General features: G+C 41.7%; 3 protein-coding genes across 3 annotated transcripts in view; 1 reads left to right on the plus strand and 2 right to left on the minus strand.

Annotated features, from left to right (window-relative positions):
- The first annotated feature begins 5,047 nt into the window (after positions 1-5,047).
- On the plus strand, positions 5,048-8,890 carry LOC116219331 (lipopolysaccharide-induced tumor necrosis factor-alpha factor homolog). Its single transcript, XM_031562576.1, has 3 exons — positions 5,048-6,953; positions 8,048-8,180; positions 8,704-8,890. The coding sequence occupies exons 1-3, from the start codon at positions 6,923-6,925 to the stop codon at positions 8,810-8,812; spliced, it is 273 nt and encodes a 90-aa protein (XP_031418436.1). The 5' UTR covers positions 5,048-6,922; the 3' UTR covers positions 8,813-8,890.
- Positions 8,891-11,821: 2,931 nt separating this feature from the next.
- Positions 11,822-18,440, minus strand: part of LOC122128731 (mesothelin-like protein) — a 7,045-nt gene continuing 426 nt past the window's right edge. The window contains exons 2-14 of the mRNA XM_042703423.1: positions 18,067-18,116; positions 17,348-17,477; positions 16,986-17,071; positions 16,680-16,803; positions 16,102-16,292; positions 15,601-15,691; positions 15,316-15,439; positions 14,671-14,858; positions 14,023-14,178; positions 13,480-13,613; positions 12,971-13,125; positions 12,176-12,270; positions 11,822-11,887 (exon numbers count right to left, since the gene is read on the minus strand). Of these exons, the coding sequence (XP_042559357.1) occupies positions 11,822-11,887; positions 12,176-12,270; positions 12,971-13,125; positions 13,480-13,613; positions 14,023-14,178; positions 14,671-14,858; positions 15,316-15,439; positions 15,601-15,691; positions 16,102-16,292; positions 16,680-16,803; positions 16,986-17,071; positions 17,348-17,477; positions 18,067-18,083 (1,557 nt within the window). The 5' untranslated portion in view covers positions 18,084-18,116. The remainder of the gene's footprint in view (positions 11,888-12,175; positions 12,271-12,970; positions 13,126-13,479; positions 13,614-14,022; positions 14,179-14,670; positions 14,859-15,315; positions 15,440-15,600; positions 15,692-16,101; positions 16,293-16,679; positions 16,804-16,985; positions 17,072-17,347; positions 17,478-18,066; positions 18,117-18,440) is intronic.
- Positions 18,229-18,440, minus strand: part of LOC116219039 — a 4,174-nt gene continuing 3,962 nt past the window's right edge. The window contains exon 6 of the mRNA XM_031561939.2: positions 18,229-18,276. Within this exon, the coding sequence (XP_031417799.1) occupies positions 18,229-18,276 (48 nt within the window). The remainder of the gene's footprint in view (positions 18,277-18,440) is intronic.

The following is an 18,440-nucleotide window of genomic DNA, read 5'->3' on the forward strand; positions in this document are numbered from 1 at the left end:
GGCAGGAAAAGAGTTACTAAGATGTTTTAAAAAAAGAAGGACATCGTCTGCAAACAAGGCAATTTTATGTTCTATTTGACCAACAGTAATACCAGTTATGCCCATATGTTCTCTAACTGCTATTGCAAAGGGTTCTATGGAGATTGCAAAGAGGAGGGGAGAGAGAGGTGAACCCTGCTGACATCCCCTGGAGATGTTGAAAGACTTGGACACCATATTATTTGTCAGAACCTCAGCTACTAAATTATTACAAAGAATCTTAACCCACTTGCAGAATCGTTCCCCAAACCCAAATCTTGTCAGGAGATCAAATAGATAGGGCCACTCCACTCTATCAAAGGCCTTCTCTGCATCTAGTGACAGGATGGCAGTGTCCGGTTGGCCCTCTTGGTTATGAAGGATGTTGAGAAGCCTTCTCACATTATGGAATCCCTGTCTGCGCTGGATGAATCCATTTTGGTCCTCTCCTATTAGATTAGGTAAAAGAGTTTCCAATCTCCTTGCAATAACTTTACACAATATTTTAGTATCTGAGTTAAGGAGGCTTATTGGACGCATGTTTTCACATCTTGTATTAGTTTTCCCTGGTTTTGGTAGTAGAGTGATTAAGGCTCCTCTCATTGATTCAGGGAGGAGACCCTCTTGGAACGCTTCCAACAACATATCTAGAAGGGGGGATAGCAATTTATCTTTGAATTTCTTATAGATGTCTATAGGAAGGCCATCTGGCCCCGAAGTTTTCCCTGCCGTCATTGCATCAATCGCTGCTGATAATTCTTGTATTGTTAGCTCTTTTTCTAGATCAATCTGATCTTCCTCTGAGAGCTTAGGTATATTAAGATTGTCTAAGAACTGTGACTGGAGCTTCTGATTCGGAGGGCACTCTGAACTGTACAGCTTTTCATAATAATCTCTAAATGCTTCATTAATCTTAATTGGATCAACAATATTTCCTAATGGGCCTTCAATTACGGTAATGGTTCGCTCAGTTTGTCTTTGTTTGATCTGCCATGCAAGTAGTCTTCCTGCTTTGTCTCCATGTTCATAAAAGTTCTGTTTTAATTGTAATACTTTTGCAGCTGCTCTACTGGCTGACACTTCATTATAGCGTGCCCTAAGTAGCACTAATTTATTATGGTCATCCACATTAACTGTATTTTCCTGATATATATCCTTTTGTAATTGGTTAATCTGCTCATCTAATTGTTTCATTTCTAGTCTAGATTGTTTGGACTTTGAACTACAAAATCCCATAATCTGACCTCTAATGAAAGCTTTGAAAGCCTCCCATCTTATGCATGCTGAGGTTTCAGATCTATTAGTCTCAAAGTACATCTCTATTTGATTACCTAAGAATTCTATGAATGACGGGTCTTGAAGCCATCCTACTTGCAGGCGCCATTTAGGAGGAACATTAGCTATTTTGTCATTGGTGTATACCAATGATACTGCAGCATGGTCAGAGATAACTATAGCATGATATTGACAATCTGCTATCTTGGTAAGAAGTTCTGCCGATATTAAAAAATAGTCAATACGTGAGTGTGTTCGATATGTGCTAGAGTAACATGAGTAAGCTGTAGAGGTGGGGTTGAGGTGCCTCCAAATATCCAACAAATTTAAATCCTTCATGAATTGTTGAATAACTTTTCTAGTTTTGACATGGCTACTATCAGAACCTGTTGAGCGATCCTTAACTGGGTCCAAAGTGCAATTCATATCACCTGCCATAATGTATAGCCCTGACAGAGAGGAAATTGTGAGAAATAGGTCATTGAAAAAATTAGGATTGTCATCATTAGGGCCATATACATTTATGAGATTGATTTTTTCTGAAAAAAGAACACCTTGGACAATAACAAATCTGCCCGCTGGGTCCTTTGTTATTTTCTCAACCTGTATAGGAATGGATTTATGAATAAGAATCATTACACCCCTTGCGTTTGAGGCATAACAACCAGAGAACACCTGACCCTGCCATCTCCTCTTTATCTTAACTGTATTTTCTGTCATCATATGCGTTTCCTGTAAGAAAACTACTTTTGCCTGTGATTGTTTTATTCTGTCCATTACCTGCCTAATTTTTTTAAGATTGCCCATTCCCCTACAGTTCCAAGTAAGACATTTTACCTTTCCAGTTTCAGACATCCTTGCTTGTGGGTAATAACCATCTGCCACACACCATTCATATATATCTTTACCATTGAGAAGCATAAACAAAAACCATAAACATAAAGCACAAAAATAAACATAACACATACATTCAACATAAATTCAAATCCCATTAAATCCCTTGTTATAGGGCTGTCCCTAGTGGACCCCCCCCTCCCCCCTCAAGTTCGCTTCTTATATGGGGTAGTTTGGTCCACACGTATGTGAGGAACTAACAGCTGATGAGCCTACCCTATTTCTTCTCGCCAGTTATCTTATTACAACCCTTAACATTGCTAGTCTACTTCTACTCATGTCATGAACTTAGCTGAACATGCCGTTTAGTTTGAATCTAGACTGATAGGCTATCTAAGCCTGTAATGAAATCAAGGCATTTTGAAAAGTAACAGTTATTGGACGATACAACATTATATTGACATAAATTCTCAGAACGGAGAGAAATGCACAGAATTAGCAAAATAAAATAGTACCTTGGTATCAATAAGTACCTGATTCCCTCAAAGAGAGAGAGAGAAAAAATTAGTGGCCTTGTCCGAGCTTAAATCCTCAAAATGCACACACACACACACACACAAAAGATTCCTATAGGCAGCATGGTCAAATCAAGGTTAGCTATTTTATATTAGCCTACTGCCCACAGGTGGAGAAAACAGCCCGTTGCATAACATACTTTAAAACGTTAAGCTTTCTCTTCGGTCTTTTTTATGGAAATTTAAATAATAAAAACACCATGACTATATTTGGCATGAACTTAAATGCACATAGTTGTCCTTCTCTACCTTCTCTCCCTTCTCTCATTATCCAATCCTTCGACGAAGTGTTCCACCTCAGCGGGCGTGTTGAACAGTATGGATTGTTCCCGGTGTGTCAGAAGCAGCCGCGATGGAAAGATGATCCTATGTTTGTCGATTCCCTTCTCACGTAGCTTCTGTCGTATTCCATCGTAGGCTCTCTGTTTCTTGTGAGTTTCGGCAGAGACGTCTGGAAATAATCGAATGGTGTACTCCTTGTATTTGAACGTCCCCTTGACTTTAGCCGCCCTTAGCACCTCTTCTTTTTGTTTGTAGTTAAGAAACTTCATGATGAGAGTTCTGGGTGGAGGTGTACTGTTATTCACGTTCCGGGGCTGTGGGCCAATTCTGTGTGCGCGCTCCAATGCTAGCGGTGTGCTAGTTTTCATACCTAGAACTGAAGGAATCCATTTCTCCAAAAACTTGCATGCATCTCGCCCTTCTTCATTCTCTGACAGTCCCACAAGCCTTAAATTATTCCTCCGACTTCGGTTCTCCATATCGTCAGCCCTCTCAGTCAGCGCCTTAACTTGAATTTGCAAAGTTTTAGTGAGGGTCCGAAGCTGAACCATTTCATCCTCTGCCCCTGAAATGCGCTCCTCTGCAACTTTCATTCTTTCAGTAACTTCTTTAATTACTTGGAACACACCGTCTATTTTATTTGTGACCCGTTTCTCCATCCCCATTATGGCATTCATGACATCTGCATTGCTAGGGCTAGTGCTAACGCTAGCGTCAACGTCTTTTACCACACACTCGCCATCTTCCTCTACATCCCCCTCATCGGCGTGGTCAGCCAACTCTTGTTCTTCGTTGCCAGTTTTGTCTTGAGACATCTTTTTCTTTCTTCTATGCATCTTCCAACTTAATTCTGATAGTCTTACAGCAGTTTCAAAACGGTTTGTGAGTAGATTTTAAGGATTTAATTTGACTACTGCAGGAGGGTTGATAACGTGCGGCCTCTCAGCACCTCTCCATAACCGGAAGTCCAACAGTATGCAATTCTAATTCGATACACTGTTTTTTTTCTTCAGTAAATTACTGCACCTCACGGTGCTCTAGCTGTCTGTTCTGTGCACTCAAAAAACTCGAAACTCAAAGACTCTTACCAAGTCGTACACTACACCATCCAATCAGTAACGTAGCTTCTGTAACAAGGAAGGGTGGGGTGTTATTGATTGGCTGTTAAGCTCAAATATCAACAACCTCTTTGCCAGAATTAAGGACCACACCTTAAATGTGCCTCAGACGACCTGAAGTTCCTTGCCTTTTTCAACATGACCAGTAGATGGCGCTTGTAAACAGTGAAAGGCTATGGGGACATGCTGATGTTGATTCAGATCTCACTCAGCTGACCACAGTTAGTCTGTACAGTCTGTACAGCTGTCCTAAACTATTAAACAAAATGAATAGGTGTTCAGAAAAAAGATACACGCAGGAGAAAAAGGTTCCCATTGGTTTCTTAAAACGGCCAGACACAAAAGCCTTGATAAAAAGGTTCCGTAACACTTAAACCCAGTATTCACAAGGCATTGTAAGCACATTTATAAATGTTAAAAAAAAATGATTCATGATGCATTATAGCAACTAATATAAGTCTAGATAACTATTTATGAAAAGACATGACAGCATTCATAAAGGGTTATGATGTAGTACCTTGATAAAAAGGTTCCGTAACACTTAAACCCATGATTCATAAAGCATTATAAACACATTTATTAATGTTTACTATAACATCTTAACACTTAATGAGTACAGTCATTACTATGTATAAATAGCTTTACGGACTTAAGTCAATCATTTTCGGGCATTATGAATACTTTATAACCCCTATTGTATGCATTTATAACACATTGTGAATACTGGGTTTAAGTAAAGTGTTACTAAAGGTTATTTACCCCTTCATGTCATTTTTACTGGTCAAACAAGAAGTTATGTGTCTTTATCCTTTATATACATTATTACCCCCGTATGTGTCTTTATCCTTTATATACATTACTGCCCCTTCAGAAATGGCTACAGAGGGGGTATCCTCTTTAAGACACTTTCTCCTTCATCTCCACTCATCTATAGAACTCCAGGTCAGCTCTGTAGAATTTCATCAGGATTCTCTAATAGAATTTGGTCATTCCAACTTCAGTCCTTCAGAGGTCGTCTACAGCAGAGACACTGAGATGATTTCATTTAGAAAGGATGTTGAATAGTCTCACTGTGTGCTTCTAATACCACAGAAAACATCACCAGTTACACACAAATGAAGGAGGAAGCCTTCTGCGTGTGCGCTGACAGAATGAGACGCATTCTTTACCTCAGGCCTACTAAGCACATTCTAAACGTTCCCTCTACATGCTTGTAAATTAGTTTAGGCTACGGTAAAATACTGTTTTTGCTACTGTGTTTTGTAAGTAAGTAAGTAAGTAGGCCTAAAGACCTCGGGCCACATGACACCCCATCGAAAGTGAGGCGATTAGAACTAGCCTCTCATGACTGCTAATCTTTTGTCTGCCCGTGTGCGGTGGCTGCCAGGAGAGCCATGTGCGATGAAGCCCAGCGGGCTAATAGAATTTAGCTCCAGGACATGTGCGCGTTATTTCCCGCTCTCTTCCTTTTTATAACCACCAAATTAGACTATATTTGGGGCACAGCTGGAGCCTTTTCTTGGTAACTGCTGGTCTCGGGATCGGCCGCTCATTTGGTTAGATATTGATGACATCTCGCTTTTAACGCGAAAGGTCGGTCTTTGTGTCTTTTCTATCCTGACGTCAGGTGAATTACCAAAACGCAGTCCCACCCTATTTAAAAAAGATCTTATGATTATTTTTAATATGGGGAAATGTCCTTGTAGGAAAATATCTGAGAAAAATTAGGACCACTTTCTATAATTCTTAAAACACAAAGGGACAAGGCTTAGGTGTTTTCATGACTAAATAAGTACATTCTTAACTGTCTATTCTAAAAAAACTAAAACATCAACAAATGAAACTATTGAAAACTGTGAAAAAAATCAAAACAAAAAGCAGAGGGAGAAATATCATATCAATGTCATGCAAGCTTTGTCTGGGTGTACTGTGGTCCCATTCACTAAACACTGTATGGCTTGCACAACAGGTGATACTGTGAGGTAAAAAAATACCTTTTTGAGTTGCTGACCAATTACGTTGGCCGCTTCCACGCAACAATAATCTCATAGAACAACAAAGTGTGGCCAATTACCAGCTGAGAAAACAAGCACAGCCCAACATCCCCTTCGACTGTCCTTAACTGGACACAGAGATGCACTCCGCGCTCCAGCGTCTGTGTCTGCATCTCGTGAGTGTGGCCGTGCGCCGCAGATAGAGGACTCTTTCATTGGGGGTCAGGGGAGGAGAGCGGGGCATGGTGGCAGGGCAGGGACATAGCCTACATGAACACAAGCCCGTTATTCTCACGCGCCTCCACAACGCTCACCCTGACCACTGACCGCTCTGTAAGTAGGCTACCGTTTACACTGTCTCTGTTTTCCAACTCTGGATTTACAAAGAAAAATCAATGGAAGCATTACCATTTTTATTGAATATGTGACTATATACTGTACTTTGCTAAAAAATATTTTAGTAGTCATAGACAATTTTACTAGTTTAGTTTAATTCTGTCTATCTGTAATTATCTGTGTTGCTGATAATTGTAGAGAACTGGCTTGAATAGGAGATAGGAGTATATTAATGTGAGCATTTAAGAGCAGTCTTGGAGGAAATATGTATTGCATTCTCAGGCTTTCCATCATTATTTCTGGTTTCTCAGAGAATCCAGCTTTCAGTATAGGCTATGTATTTCAAATTCAGCTACTATTTTCCTGTATATTCTTCGCCATTGAATTTATTTTGAAGTGAATGATAAGCCAAGTTGTTTTTCCTCATTGTAAATATTTGTGAATATGTCGAGTGTCATGAAATTGATACACACTCTCTTTGTAGAAAAATATGGCCAATGCTGCAGGCCAGGTCATTGTTGGTACGTAAACATTTCTACAGTTTCCTGGTTGACAGAGAAATATGATTTGAGATGGCATTGCACCGTAAAACTTTTTATTATATTTGTATAAAAAAAACGTACCCGCCATCATGAGATACAACAATGTCATGGCAGATGATGGCATGATCGTCATGACAGTCAGTGTCCACCATTTCCATTTGTCATGCTGTGACACTCTGTGCCATATATTATGGTTATGGTTATAGTCTCCAATATTGTTAAAGAAAGTATTAGTATATTTTATCATGAATGTCTTTTTGTTTTAAGGTTTCTTCCAAAATGCTGTGTGCCCTGCTTCTCCATGTAGATTGGACTTTGGAAGACAATTAGCAGAGTCAAGAATGTTAACCCAGAAACCTAACGTATATGTTTACATAAGATAAGAAGGAGAGAGCGGGTTGTGAAATGTCTCGTTGCTAAGCAGAAGTAGAATTCAGCTGAGCTGAAGGTATCCTAAGTGCATCCCAGCGTCTTGACTGTCATACTGTGTAAACATTGTGTTTGAATAAAAGGACTTGTTTTCAGCATGGCACGTCAGACAGACTTAAGGTGTCTGTCTCCGTCGGGGCCCGTTCGAAAACCGTCCAGTTCACTTATATGCTGGGTAGTGTTCTTAACCTGCTAACTAACTGTTGAGGGTCTTATCCCTGACAAATATTCTGACAGCTGTCATGTCAGTTACTGATAATGACACCATGACACTGTGATTGGCTATTGACTGTCATGATGGTAACAGGATATGTCATGTGCTATGTCATGTTTATAACAAGGTTATGTCACTCTTATGATGAAGGTTTCCCATGCTGCCTCATCTCCCCTCCATTAGGACACTGCATTAGGGTTCTGCTGCAGTGGAACTCATAGAGTCAGATAAGATGCTGGTTACATTTATTACTGTTACAGTAAAGATATACATTTTAATCTGTATGTGTTCCCTGCGTGTTGAACCCGTGACCTTGTTGTTATTAGCGCCTAGCTCTGCCAGTTGCTCTGCAGGTTAAGCCACTGAGACACTATGAAGAGACACTGAGGGCACTTTTCTTTCTGAGTGGAGTGTGCCGTTCTGTTCCCAGCCACCATCGGCCCCTTTGGGGACAGCCCGGTGCAGGTGACGTGCCCAAGCTGCCACCAGACGGGCGTCACCAAGGTGGAGTTCTCCTCCGGCCTGATCACCTACCTGTTCTGTGGTGGGCTCTTCATGTGCGGGTGAGGACAGGAAGTACTTTAAAAAGTGTTTTAAAAATAAAGTAAAAAGTTAAAAGTATTATACATGTATAGTTACAATATGGACAGTGAGTAGACAACTCCTTCTGTGGTGGGCTCTATTATGTGCGGGTGAGGACAGGAAGTACTTAAAAAGTATTATAAAAATAAAGTTAAAAGTGAAAAGTATTATACAAAAACAGTATAGTTAAACCATATGGACAGTGAGTAGACAACTCCTTCTGTGGTGGGCTCTTCATGTGCGGGTGGGGACAGAAAGTTTGTCCAAAAAATAAGATTGTTCCAAGAAAGTATTTTAAGAGTATAGTTTTCAAAACCAGTATGGTTAAACAAGATAGACAGTGAGTTGACAGATAGTGTGAGGACTGATAGTTTAAAAAAAAATAGTTTCAAAAAAGTATTGTTAAACAAGATAGAGCGTGTTTTCACAGAGTCTTTTACAAAGTTCTGCTCCCCAAGCTGAACTCTGGGGTAGTAAGTGAGACGTCTCTGTTCTCTGTTCTAGGCTGGTCCTTGGCTGCTGTCTCATCCCTTTCTGTGTCGACCGTCTGAGGGACGCAAAACACTCTTGTTCCAACTGCAAGGCTGTGCTTGGGGTCTACAAGCGTCTATAACCTGAGCACACACACACACACACACACACACACACACACACACACACACACACACACACACACACACACACACACACACACACACACACACACGCACACACACACACACACACGCACACACACACCTGCAACTCACCACATACACTTAGAAATTGGGATGGCAGTCCAAATAAATGGCTTCACATCCAGACAAAGACACCTTTGCTTGTAGGTCTAAAACCGTCAATAAACCTGAATGGACACTCAACCACATATAAACATTCATAAGCTCTCTCTCTCTCTCACACACACACACACACACACACACACACACACACACACACACACACACACACACACACACACACACACACACACACACACACATGCACACACACTCCCTCTCTCTCACACTCACTCTCTCACACACATATGCACACACACACACACACATGCACACACACTCCCTCTCTCTATAATGACATTCTGTCATTTTCTCTCTTTCTACATATTTATCCTCCCCTGAGCTCCTCATGGTTGTCAGAGGCTCCTCTGTGACCCGTCTCTGTTTGCCCTCTCAGACTCTGAGCACATGAGGCCATACTGGGTCACATGCCCTGAGATTGGTTCTGATTTGATTTAGGAGAACAGAAAGGTTCTGCAGTCACCGACCACCCCTTTCACTTGGCACTGCAACAACTGGTGTGTTGTTGTTTGGTGTCGCTATGCAGGGAAACCGGTCACACACGGGGCACGCGGGTGGGGTGTCCGCCCCCTAAAAACGGTCAGGCGACCCAACGAAAAAAACAACACATTCTTCCAAATTTGTAGCTGAGCAACATGTATGGTTAAGGTCAATTTGGACTTTTAGATACTGACTGTGAAAAAAAAAACACATGATAATCTTGCCTCACTCCTCAACGAGTTAAAACTGATCGGCAGGTTTTTTTGGTTTGAGTGGAAGTAGACATTCAATCTATTTTCTGTTCACAGTGTTCAGACATTGGTTGTGACTTTACACTTTTCATTGGGAGGACTGCTGATGGCAAAGTGTATAGAGGGCTGGAACAGTATTTTTGACAACAACTCTAATTACCAGTATACTGTTACTGTTCTTAAATTAGTTATTCTCTATCCATTAGATTATCTTGGTCAACTTCATCATCACTTAATCATGTGGTCTACTGTAGTGAAGTTCATTTGGGCATTGCTCTCAATTGACTGTACTGTCCTTGTTGTTGTTAATTGGCAATAAACAGTCTAATTCACCTCCTTGTTAACGCTGTTGTTTATTTTACCTTAAAGGTGCAGTCCTTGATCCTGGTGAAAGGTTGTTGATTTTTTAGCTCTACAGTCAATCAGATTACACCCCTCCCTTCTGTGGTGCTGAAGCAATGCTGGAACATGAGCACACCTTGTTGCTGATTGGCTGGAATAGTGATATTTGTTTTTGTTTGTTTGTTTCACATTTACAGAGCTGTGTATGAACCCCTGAGTTGTTGTTTTTCTTTTAGCGCACACCGAACAGACAGCTAAAGGGATGTGAGGAGAATTATTTACTGAATTCAATGGAGAATGTAAAGGATTATAATCAAGAACTGGACCTTTAATGTATACCCATTGGTTCAAGCATCATTGTCCAATATGTAATACAGAGACACACCAGTGGTCATACACAAAGTCTTAGAATGTTTTTATTCTTCTGATTTTATTTTCCTTCAGTACATCTTTACTTTGCAGTTAGGTAACAGTATTAAATGAGTATAGGTCTAAAAATAGAAAGTGCAGGCTCTCTGAGAAAGGACATCAGAGCTCATTTGGCTTCAAAGGGTGCTATCATAATTGGGTCTCATCACGTTGTCCTGGCATTGTAACACACCCTGATTACAAAGCATTGATATTTATGGCATATCAACGTTTGAGAGCTGTCATGATTATTATTGATGACTGTAACATCAGCTCTCATGATGGCCAATCACAGGACAGAGCATCTTTATGACATGTCTTATGACGCAGATTTCCAGTAACGTGTTCTCGATGAGAATGAGATGACATTCCTTATGTACCCTTCATGTGTGTGTTCATGTTGTGCAGAAAATGCAGTAATGTGCATATAAATATGGCTGTAAACTGATTTAGATTTCCTTCAGTGCTCTTGACTCTTCATTACTGGAGAAGGTAAAGTGCAGAGACAGTTATGGCCAGCAGGAGGCAATAGAGGCCATGTGCAGGTCTGACAATCGCTCCTCCGCTTGCTGAAAGAAAATAAGAAGCAAAGAGGAAACAAAGGTTAGTGTTGAAAACGAGTGTTGATTAAATACTCATACCTATGGACTTGAAGGCTGTGGAATCTCCCCGATGTCTCCTAAGCACTCTGTGTATAATAGTGCACTTGTGTCCTTTCCTAAGCACTCTGTGTATAATAGTGCACTTGTGTCATTGCTTGAGCACTTGTGTCCTTGCCTGAGCACTCTGTGTATAATAGTGCACTTGTGTCCTTGCTTGAGCACTTGTGTCCTTGCCTGAGCACTTGTGTCCTTGCCTGAGGACTTGTGTCCTTGTTCAAGCAGCATTCAGTCGTAGTGCAGAAATGGCCATGTCCGTAATAAGTGTTGCTACCATGAGTTAATAGTGCTGGGCCCTGATTATATTATAGCCCCTATTATACACATACAGTATATACACAGTATGTACATACATATACACTCTCACTCACACACACACACACACACACACACACACACACACACACACACACACACACACACACACACACACAATCTGTAATTACCAGTGGTGGCAGCCCCTGTTGTCGCCACTGTAGTAGTTGTTGTCGTGGTTGTCGTTGTTGTCGTGGCCACTGCGTTCGTGGCAGCGTTCGTGGCAGCGTTCGTGGCAGCGTTCGTGGCAACGTTCCCATCGACATTTACCGTGGTGGCGACGGGGGTGCTGCGGCCTCCCGTGAGGCCCAGGCCCAGCGTGTCCAGGTCAGACTGGTACTGGCGACTGATCCAGTCCTGGATGATGGAGTTACTGGAGTAGGCGCTCAGGTCGTTCACGTTGGTGCTGCCAAGCAGGCTTGAAACGTCCGACACACTGAGGGTCTGAGAGGGACAGGGAGAGGAGGACAGGTGGGGTGAGGAGATTATGGATAAGTGTGTGTGTGTGTGTGTGTGTGTGTGTGTGTGTGTGGCTGAGTGAGTGAATGAGTGAGTGAGTGACTGTGTGTGTGGGTGTGTGTGTGTGTGGGGCTGAGTGAGTGAATGAGTGAGTGAGTGACTGTGTGTGTGGGTGTGTGTGTGAGTGAATGTGTAAATGTGTGTGTGAGTGTGTAGTAAATGTGTATGTTTTGAACTTTGTATTGTGTGTGTTTCCCTAACTCACCTGAATGACACTCTGGTCTAGAGCAATGAAGGTGTCCATGTCCATGTTGATGCTGGAAGAGGTGAGGGTTCGGACAAACGACTCTGTGGCACCACCTGAGTCACGTGAGAACACACTCAGTCTGGGAACGTTTGAACAACTAACGACTAACGTTTTAACAACACCACCACACAGTGGCTTATCGACACACTGTGACTGCAGGTTGCTAACTCTGCTAACTCTTATCAACACACTGTGACTGCAGGTTGCTAACTCTGCTAACTCTAATCAACACACTGTGACTGCAGGTTGCTAACTGTGCTAAAGCTAATCGACACAATGTGACTGCAGGTTGCTAACTCTGCTAACTCTAATCAACACACTGTGACTGCAGGTTGCTAACTCTGCTAACTTTTATCAACACACTGTGACCGCAGGTTGCTAACTCTGTACTTGCACGTTCCAGTCTCAAGCTACGGGTTTGTATCAATGTGCCATCACTCATTATTTCTCAGGCAGCCTAAAACAGCAATACACTGCTGAACTTATTATTATAATAAGCTATAATTTGTTATTACACGCTTATTAAGGCCATGTAACATCAAGTGGGAGGGACCCATTCAGTTTTGTTTACACATGCACATAATCATATAATTCCACAACAAACAGTAAGTATATTATTATTGTTGTTATTATTCTCCTTTGTACGTTGCTTTGGATAAAAGAGTCTGCTAAATTACTAAATGTAATGTATTATTATAACTATTATTATTATTATTATTATTATTATGAGCAAAGAGCAGTGTTTGGTCATACCCAGGTATGACTGGATGAGTTGGTACTGTGTGGAGGTGACCGTTGTGGTTGACCTCTTGGTGATGGCCGTGCTGACGAAGGCTGCCAGGGCGATAGGGAACAGGGCCTTCTTCTTGGTCAGGCTGCAACTGGTGGTGGTGAGAGCGTCCGCCTGCCTGGAGTCAGGAAGCACAGGGGAGGAAGAATTAGAATGTAGAACTGGATGAGTACAGTAGAATGGATGTAAGGTTCTAATATCCAGCCCATAATACTCACTGAGAAAGTTCACATTCACCAGAACTCTGATATAAACCTTTCAATGTCCAGCCCATAATACTCACTGAGAAAGTTCACATTCACCAGAGCTCTGATATAAATCTTTCAATGTCCAGCCCATTATACTCACTGATACAGTTCACATTCACTAGAATTCTGATATAAACCTTTTTAATATTCAGCCCCTAAGATCCATGCTGATCAGTACTCTGACTAATGTAAATCTTTTTGAATATCCAGCCCATAATACTCACTTCAGGCTGCTGGAGGTGACGGTCTCCAGCACACTGGTGTCCAGGGCACAGAGACCCGAGCCTCCCAGAGAGTTCAGAGCAGAACTGTCAATGCTCTGCCCTGCAGCAAGGTACTTTGTCATGATGGCTTCGGTCTAGGGGAGTGAGCGAGAGAGAGCGTTTAGTACATTATAATAATAATAATCAATATTCAATATTTCCATACATATTCTGTTATATTGTGCTTCATGTTTATTGTTGTCGTAAATAAATTTTTTCCAAATATGTTTTGTAAGTCACTTTGGACTAAAGTATCTGCCAAATACCAAAACTATAACTGCAACAGTAATTCTTGGCCCGCAAAATGCTATTGTAAAGTCTAAAGACATATGTAAAGTCCATGTATACACACAATCTAAATTTGAAATGTGTGTATCACATTCTAAACGTGTATATCACATTCTAAAAGTGTGTATCCCATTCTAACTGTGTGTATCCATTTAGAGTGTGTGCATATCAAAGCAGCTCTCAATGATGGGTAGAGTTCTGGCCTTGCGGACTAACCTGGTTGTCTGCCCAGTCTCCGTCTGATGTCTTAAGCAAAGAGGACAGAGTGTCAATATTGGTCACGTTCCACTTGCTGATGTCATCAGTGGTCGCCCCTCGGGATGCTGGCCCCAGCATCTGGACCACATTGTCTGAGATGCCTTCTGGGTAGGCCTGGGTGACAGGAAAAAACAAACAAGGAGCCAAGGGCAAAGGTCAATAACCAAAAGGGGTTACGGTTAGCGTGAAGTTAGCGTTGCTACTTCAGAGTGTGTTCTTTTAAGTGACCACTAAACGGTGCAGAATTTTTTTGTCAACAACAGCAAAAAAAAAAAAAGTGTTTCCAGACTTCTTAACAACAATATTAAAGGCATGTGAAAAAACATGTGCATCCACACATTTTACTACATACGTTACACATTTTCTTTATTACAGTGAAGCGTTTTCACGCCCCAGCAACCGGTCTATTCTTGACTACTTTCTGGTAAACAAAAGCTAGAACAGGCCAAAAACAAACGTAAACAAACTAACTGTCTTTTGTTCTCTCTATCCACCCCTGTAGTAGACTGTGTCAAAGGTCATCAAATCCATATTCTTTCTGTTTTTTTTGTTTTGTTTGCAGCCATTTTGTATCCACAGCTGAAGCCATTTTTGTTTGGCATGTACCTGATTTAACTTCTCCAGAATGATCTGGTGGTAGCTGTCTTCATCTGCCTTGTCTGTGATGGCTGGCAGATTGTTCTTGAGGGTGGCGACGCTCAAGCAGGCGTTGAACTGTGTGGCGTCGTAATCGATAGGGAAGGTGTCGTCATTGATTTCGACCTGGGTGATGGTGCCCACGGTGCACTCGATTGCTACAGGGGGGTAAAAAGAGGGTTTCAGGGGGTAGAAAGAGGTTAAAGTTCAGTAGAGAAAAGGCCTTTGTGTTGCTCTGTTTTGACGAGTGATTTTGATTTTTTTTTTTTTTTTCATAGAACGATCTGAATTGGCTGGAAGAGTTTTCATGAAGCAAAAGCTTGGTGTCATCTCTGTTCATTTACTTTTGTCCACTAGAGTGAAGCATAATGTGAAATAGGCCCCTGCATTAGCCAGCATGCTACCTGCACACCTAGACAGGTAATGTGATCTTGTGGTTTGGCCGGTGAAGCAGCTGAAAGAGCTTGTTTCTAACGACAACTATAACAGACGTTCCACACCCAGAAGGCCTACGTCCTGGCCACACTAGATATCTGTGCTGTATTGCAATTCACTTCGGACAAAAGCATCTTCTAAACGAGTGAATCCAAATGTAATGTCAGTCAGTCCACTCACATGCGTCACGTTTGGCTCTGTGAGCTGTTCGGAATGCCCTCTTCAAGGTTCGGATCTTCTTCCTGGAAGTGCCTTTGAGTCTCAGCTCTTTAATGAAAGACTTCAGGAATCTGCGGCCGTCCCTCTGTGGAGGTGGGGATCAAACAAACAAGCAAACAAAAACTCACACAAGAACACTTTACAGTACACCTGTTTTCTTCCATGTTTGTACCAAGGCGAGCCCCTTCTCTTTGACAGCCAGACCCTGTGAGTGCCGGACACAACGCAGATAGGATCCACGCCTACCTTTTTGATTTCTCTCCAGAGAGTGGACGTGAAGTACAGAGGCAGAATGTCCAAATCCTCTAGAGTTTGCTGCGTCCACCTTGACGAAACGCTATGGTAACATAAACAAACAAACAAACAAAATAAAACCAGAAAGTTCCAGGTAATTGAAAAGATGCTCCAATAGATTCTTTCTAAATGACTTCAGTCATGCCCACTGTGGGAGTGCCTAACTTTGTCATCAGCGCATTTCCGTTTCTGACATTATGCCAGAAATGTTATTTCTACACATCCTATTGATATTTTAGTTATTTTAATTATTTAGTTAATTTATTATGTGACTAAATCTGAACGAATGAATACATAGCTACTACAGTAGCCACATATAGCTCCTTTAAGCTGTGAATTAGTTACGCGTTGAGGTTTGACACACGTAAATTGGGCAAATTCGTCCCACTCCTCCTGAACCTCCATGTACAGTAGAAAGGCGCTAATGTACAACAAGTGGGCGAGTCTACGTACCCGTATTTAGTCTCGCCCGAGAGGAGAAGTGTCTCCATGCCGGAGATTAGTGAACTTGTGAGGTCGTCGCAGTTCTTGAGTTTCTCGAGGATGGAGGGGTCTGAGTCTTGGACGTAGGAGCTGTTCAGTTGGCACACCATGTTGCCCAGGATGTCGATGTTCGCTGCACCGATGTTGAACCCAGTGATGTTCTAAATAGGGAATGCAATTAAAAGCGCAGTGTGTTTGTGTTTCTTTTGTATTTATCAAACCTCAACGAGAAAAATAAAGGAAAGTGTTGTATTAAATATGTGATCGATTCGGACAAAAGCCTATTTTGCCAAATACCGAAACTATTAACTATATTCAATTCCTGCTCTTTAAGGCCTGTATGCAAATGATCTTTGTGTGTGTGTGTGTGTGTGTGTGTGTGTGTGTACTTTGGTGTATTTTGACAAACCTTTACCAATAACATATCAAATTGAAACAACAGCCAAACAAATGAACAAATCAAAGATTTTGACTTTCATGGACACAGTTATCTCAACATACTGGTGAGACATAAAGATGAACTAATTTCCTGGTAACGGGTGACTTACAAGGCAGGTTTTGGCGTTGCTGAGAAGCGTTGTTTTGGTAGATTCGTATACATTGGAGAGAACACTGAAGTCCGCAAATCCAAGCTCAGTGAAGTAGCTTGAACAGTTTGTCACCGTGGAATAACTAAATAAACACACACACACACACAGAGAGAGAGAGATAGATAGAGAGAGAGAGAGAGACACACACACACATTTAAATTGTTTGTTTGAATCCACCAATCACATCCCGAACACAATGGCTTCAAATGGTTGATATATATTCTTTGATGTATTCTGGATAAGAATGAGCATGAGGTCACGTACTCGTAGTAGAGCAGCACATCTGCAGGGAAGAGAGAGTAGTCTGTGGCATCCGACTCCCCTTTCATGTAGTAGTACATGCAGGTCAACTAGGGAAAGCATAAACACATCCTTTCATTGTCGTCTGTGTCTGTGTCTGTGTCTGTGTCTGTGTCTGTGTCTGTGTCTGTGTCTGTGTCTGTGTCTGTGTCTGTGTCTGTGTCTGTGTCTGTGTCTGTGTCTGTGTCTGTTTGGGCAACTTTAATGTGTCCGTGTGCATGTTTCTGTTTGTGTGTGTTTTTCGTGTGTGTGTGTGTGTGTGTGCGCTTCTGTTTGCGTGTGCGTGTGTGTGTGTTTTTGAAGTGTGTGTATGAGTGCCCACTCACCTGTGATTGTTTGAGTTTGAGCTTGCGGCTCTTGCGTCTCCTGCAGCCTCTGATCAGGCTCTTGACCTTGATCTTGGTGAAGCTCTCCACACGGGTGCAGGTGAAGCCCTGCAGCACTTGGAACGAGATGCTGAACGGAAACAGACAACAGACATGTAACCATGGCACTGAACGGAAACAGACAACAGACATGTAACCATGGCAGTGAATGGGAACAGACAACAGACATGTAACCGTGGCACTGAATGGAAACAGACAACAGACATGTAACCATGGCACTGAACGGAAACAGACAACAGACATGTAACCATGGCGCTGAACGGAAACAGACAACAGACACATGACCATGGAACTGGATGGAAATAGACAACAGACATGTAACCATGGCACTGAATGGAAACAGACAACAGACATGTAACCATGGCACTGAATGGAAACAGACAACAGACATGTAACCATGGCGCTGAACGGAAACAGACAACAGACACATGACCATGCAACTGGATGGAAATAGACAACAGAAAAGTAACCATGGCGCACTAGGAAAGACCAAAAGTGATGTGAGTCACGGTAAAATAATAGCTTCTGTGTGTGTCAAACAGGTGTGGACATATTTGACTAGGGTGGCTGATGCCAGCATCCCCTCGCCATTAAACACAGCTGTCAAAATAATGTATTTATTTTAAATGTATTTTTTAATTAGATTTTTTTGGACTCACTCAGTTGCAGTATCCATCCCAGATGCTACAGTATCAAAGATGAGAACAGCCTGTGGAAAAGCAAATCAACAAACAAACAAACAAACAAACAGACAGAAACATAATGGTGGTTATTTTTGAAAGATTAGTTGGTAAACTTTACAACGCTAGTCCATAATGGCTCTATACAGAATAACTATTGCCATATATGCTCTTGATAGCATCATTTCTCTGAGATTTGTACTAAGAACTCATTATTATTAATATGATTTTGTTATTATTATTATTATTATTACAATATGATGTGACTATGGCTTCTACTTCTACTACTTCTAAAAGGCCTTTGGGCGTCGGGTGTATTGTATTGATAGTCCAGGATGCCTGTCATGTCTTGA

Source organism: Clupea harengus, chromosome 24 (assembly GCF_900700415.2).
Source record: "Clupea harengus chromosome 24, Ch_v2.0.2, whole genome shotgun sequence".
Taxonomy (NCBI): Eukaryota; Metazoa; Chordata; class Actinopteri; order Clupeiformes; family Clupeidae; genus Clupea; species Clupea harengus.

Excerpts from the sequence above, each read along its gene's own strand:
- LOC116219331 (XM_031562576.1), top strand. The coding sequence starts at position 6,923 with ATGGCCAATGCTGCAGGCCAGGTCATTGTTG. Across the intron at positions 6,954-8,047 it reads TGCAGGCCAGGTCATTGTTG|CCACCATCGGCCCCTTTGGG; the intron begins GTACGTAAACAT and ends TTCTGTTCCCAG. Across the intron at positions 8,181-8,703 it reads GGTGGGCTCTTCATGTGCGG|GCTGGTCCTTGGCTGCTGTC; the intron begins GTGAGGACAGGA and ends TCTCTGTTCTAG.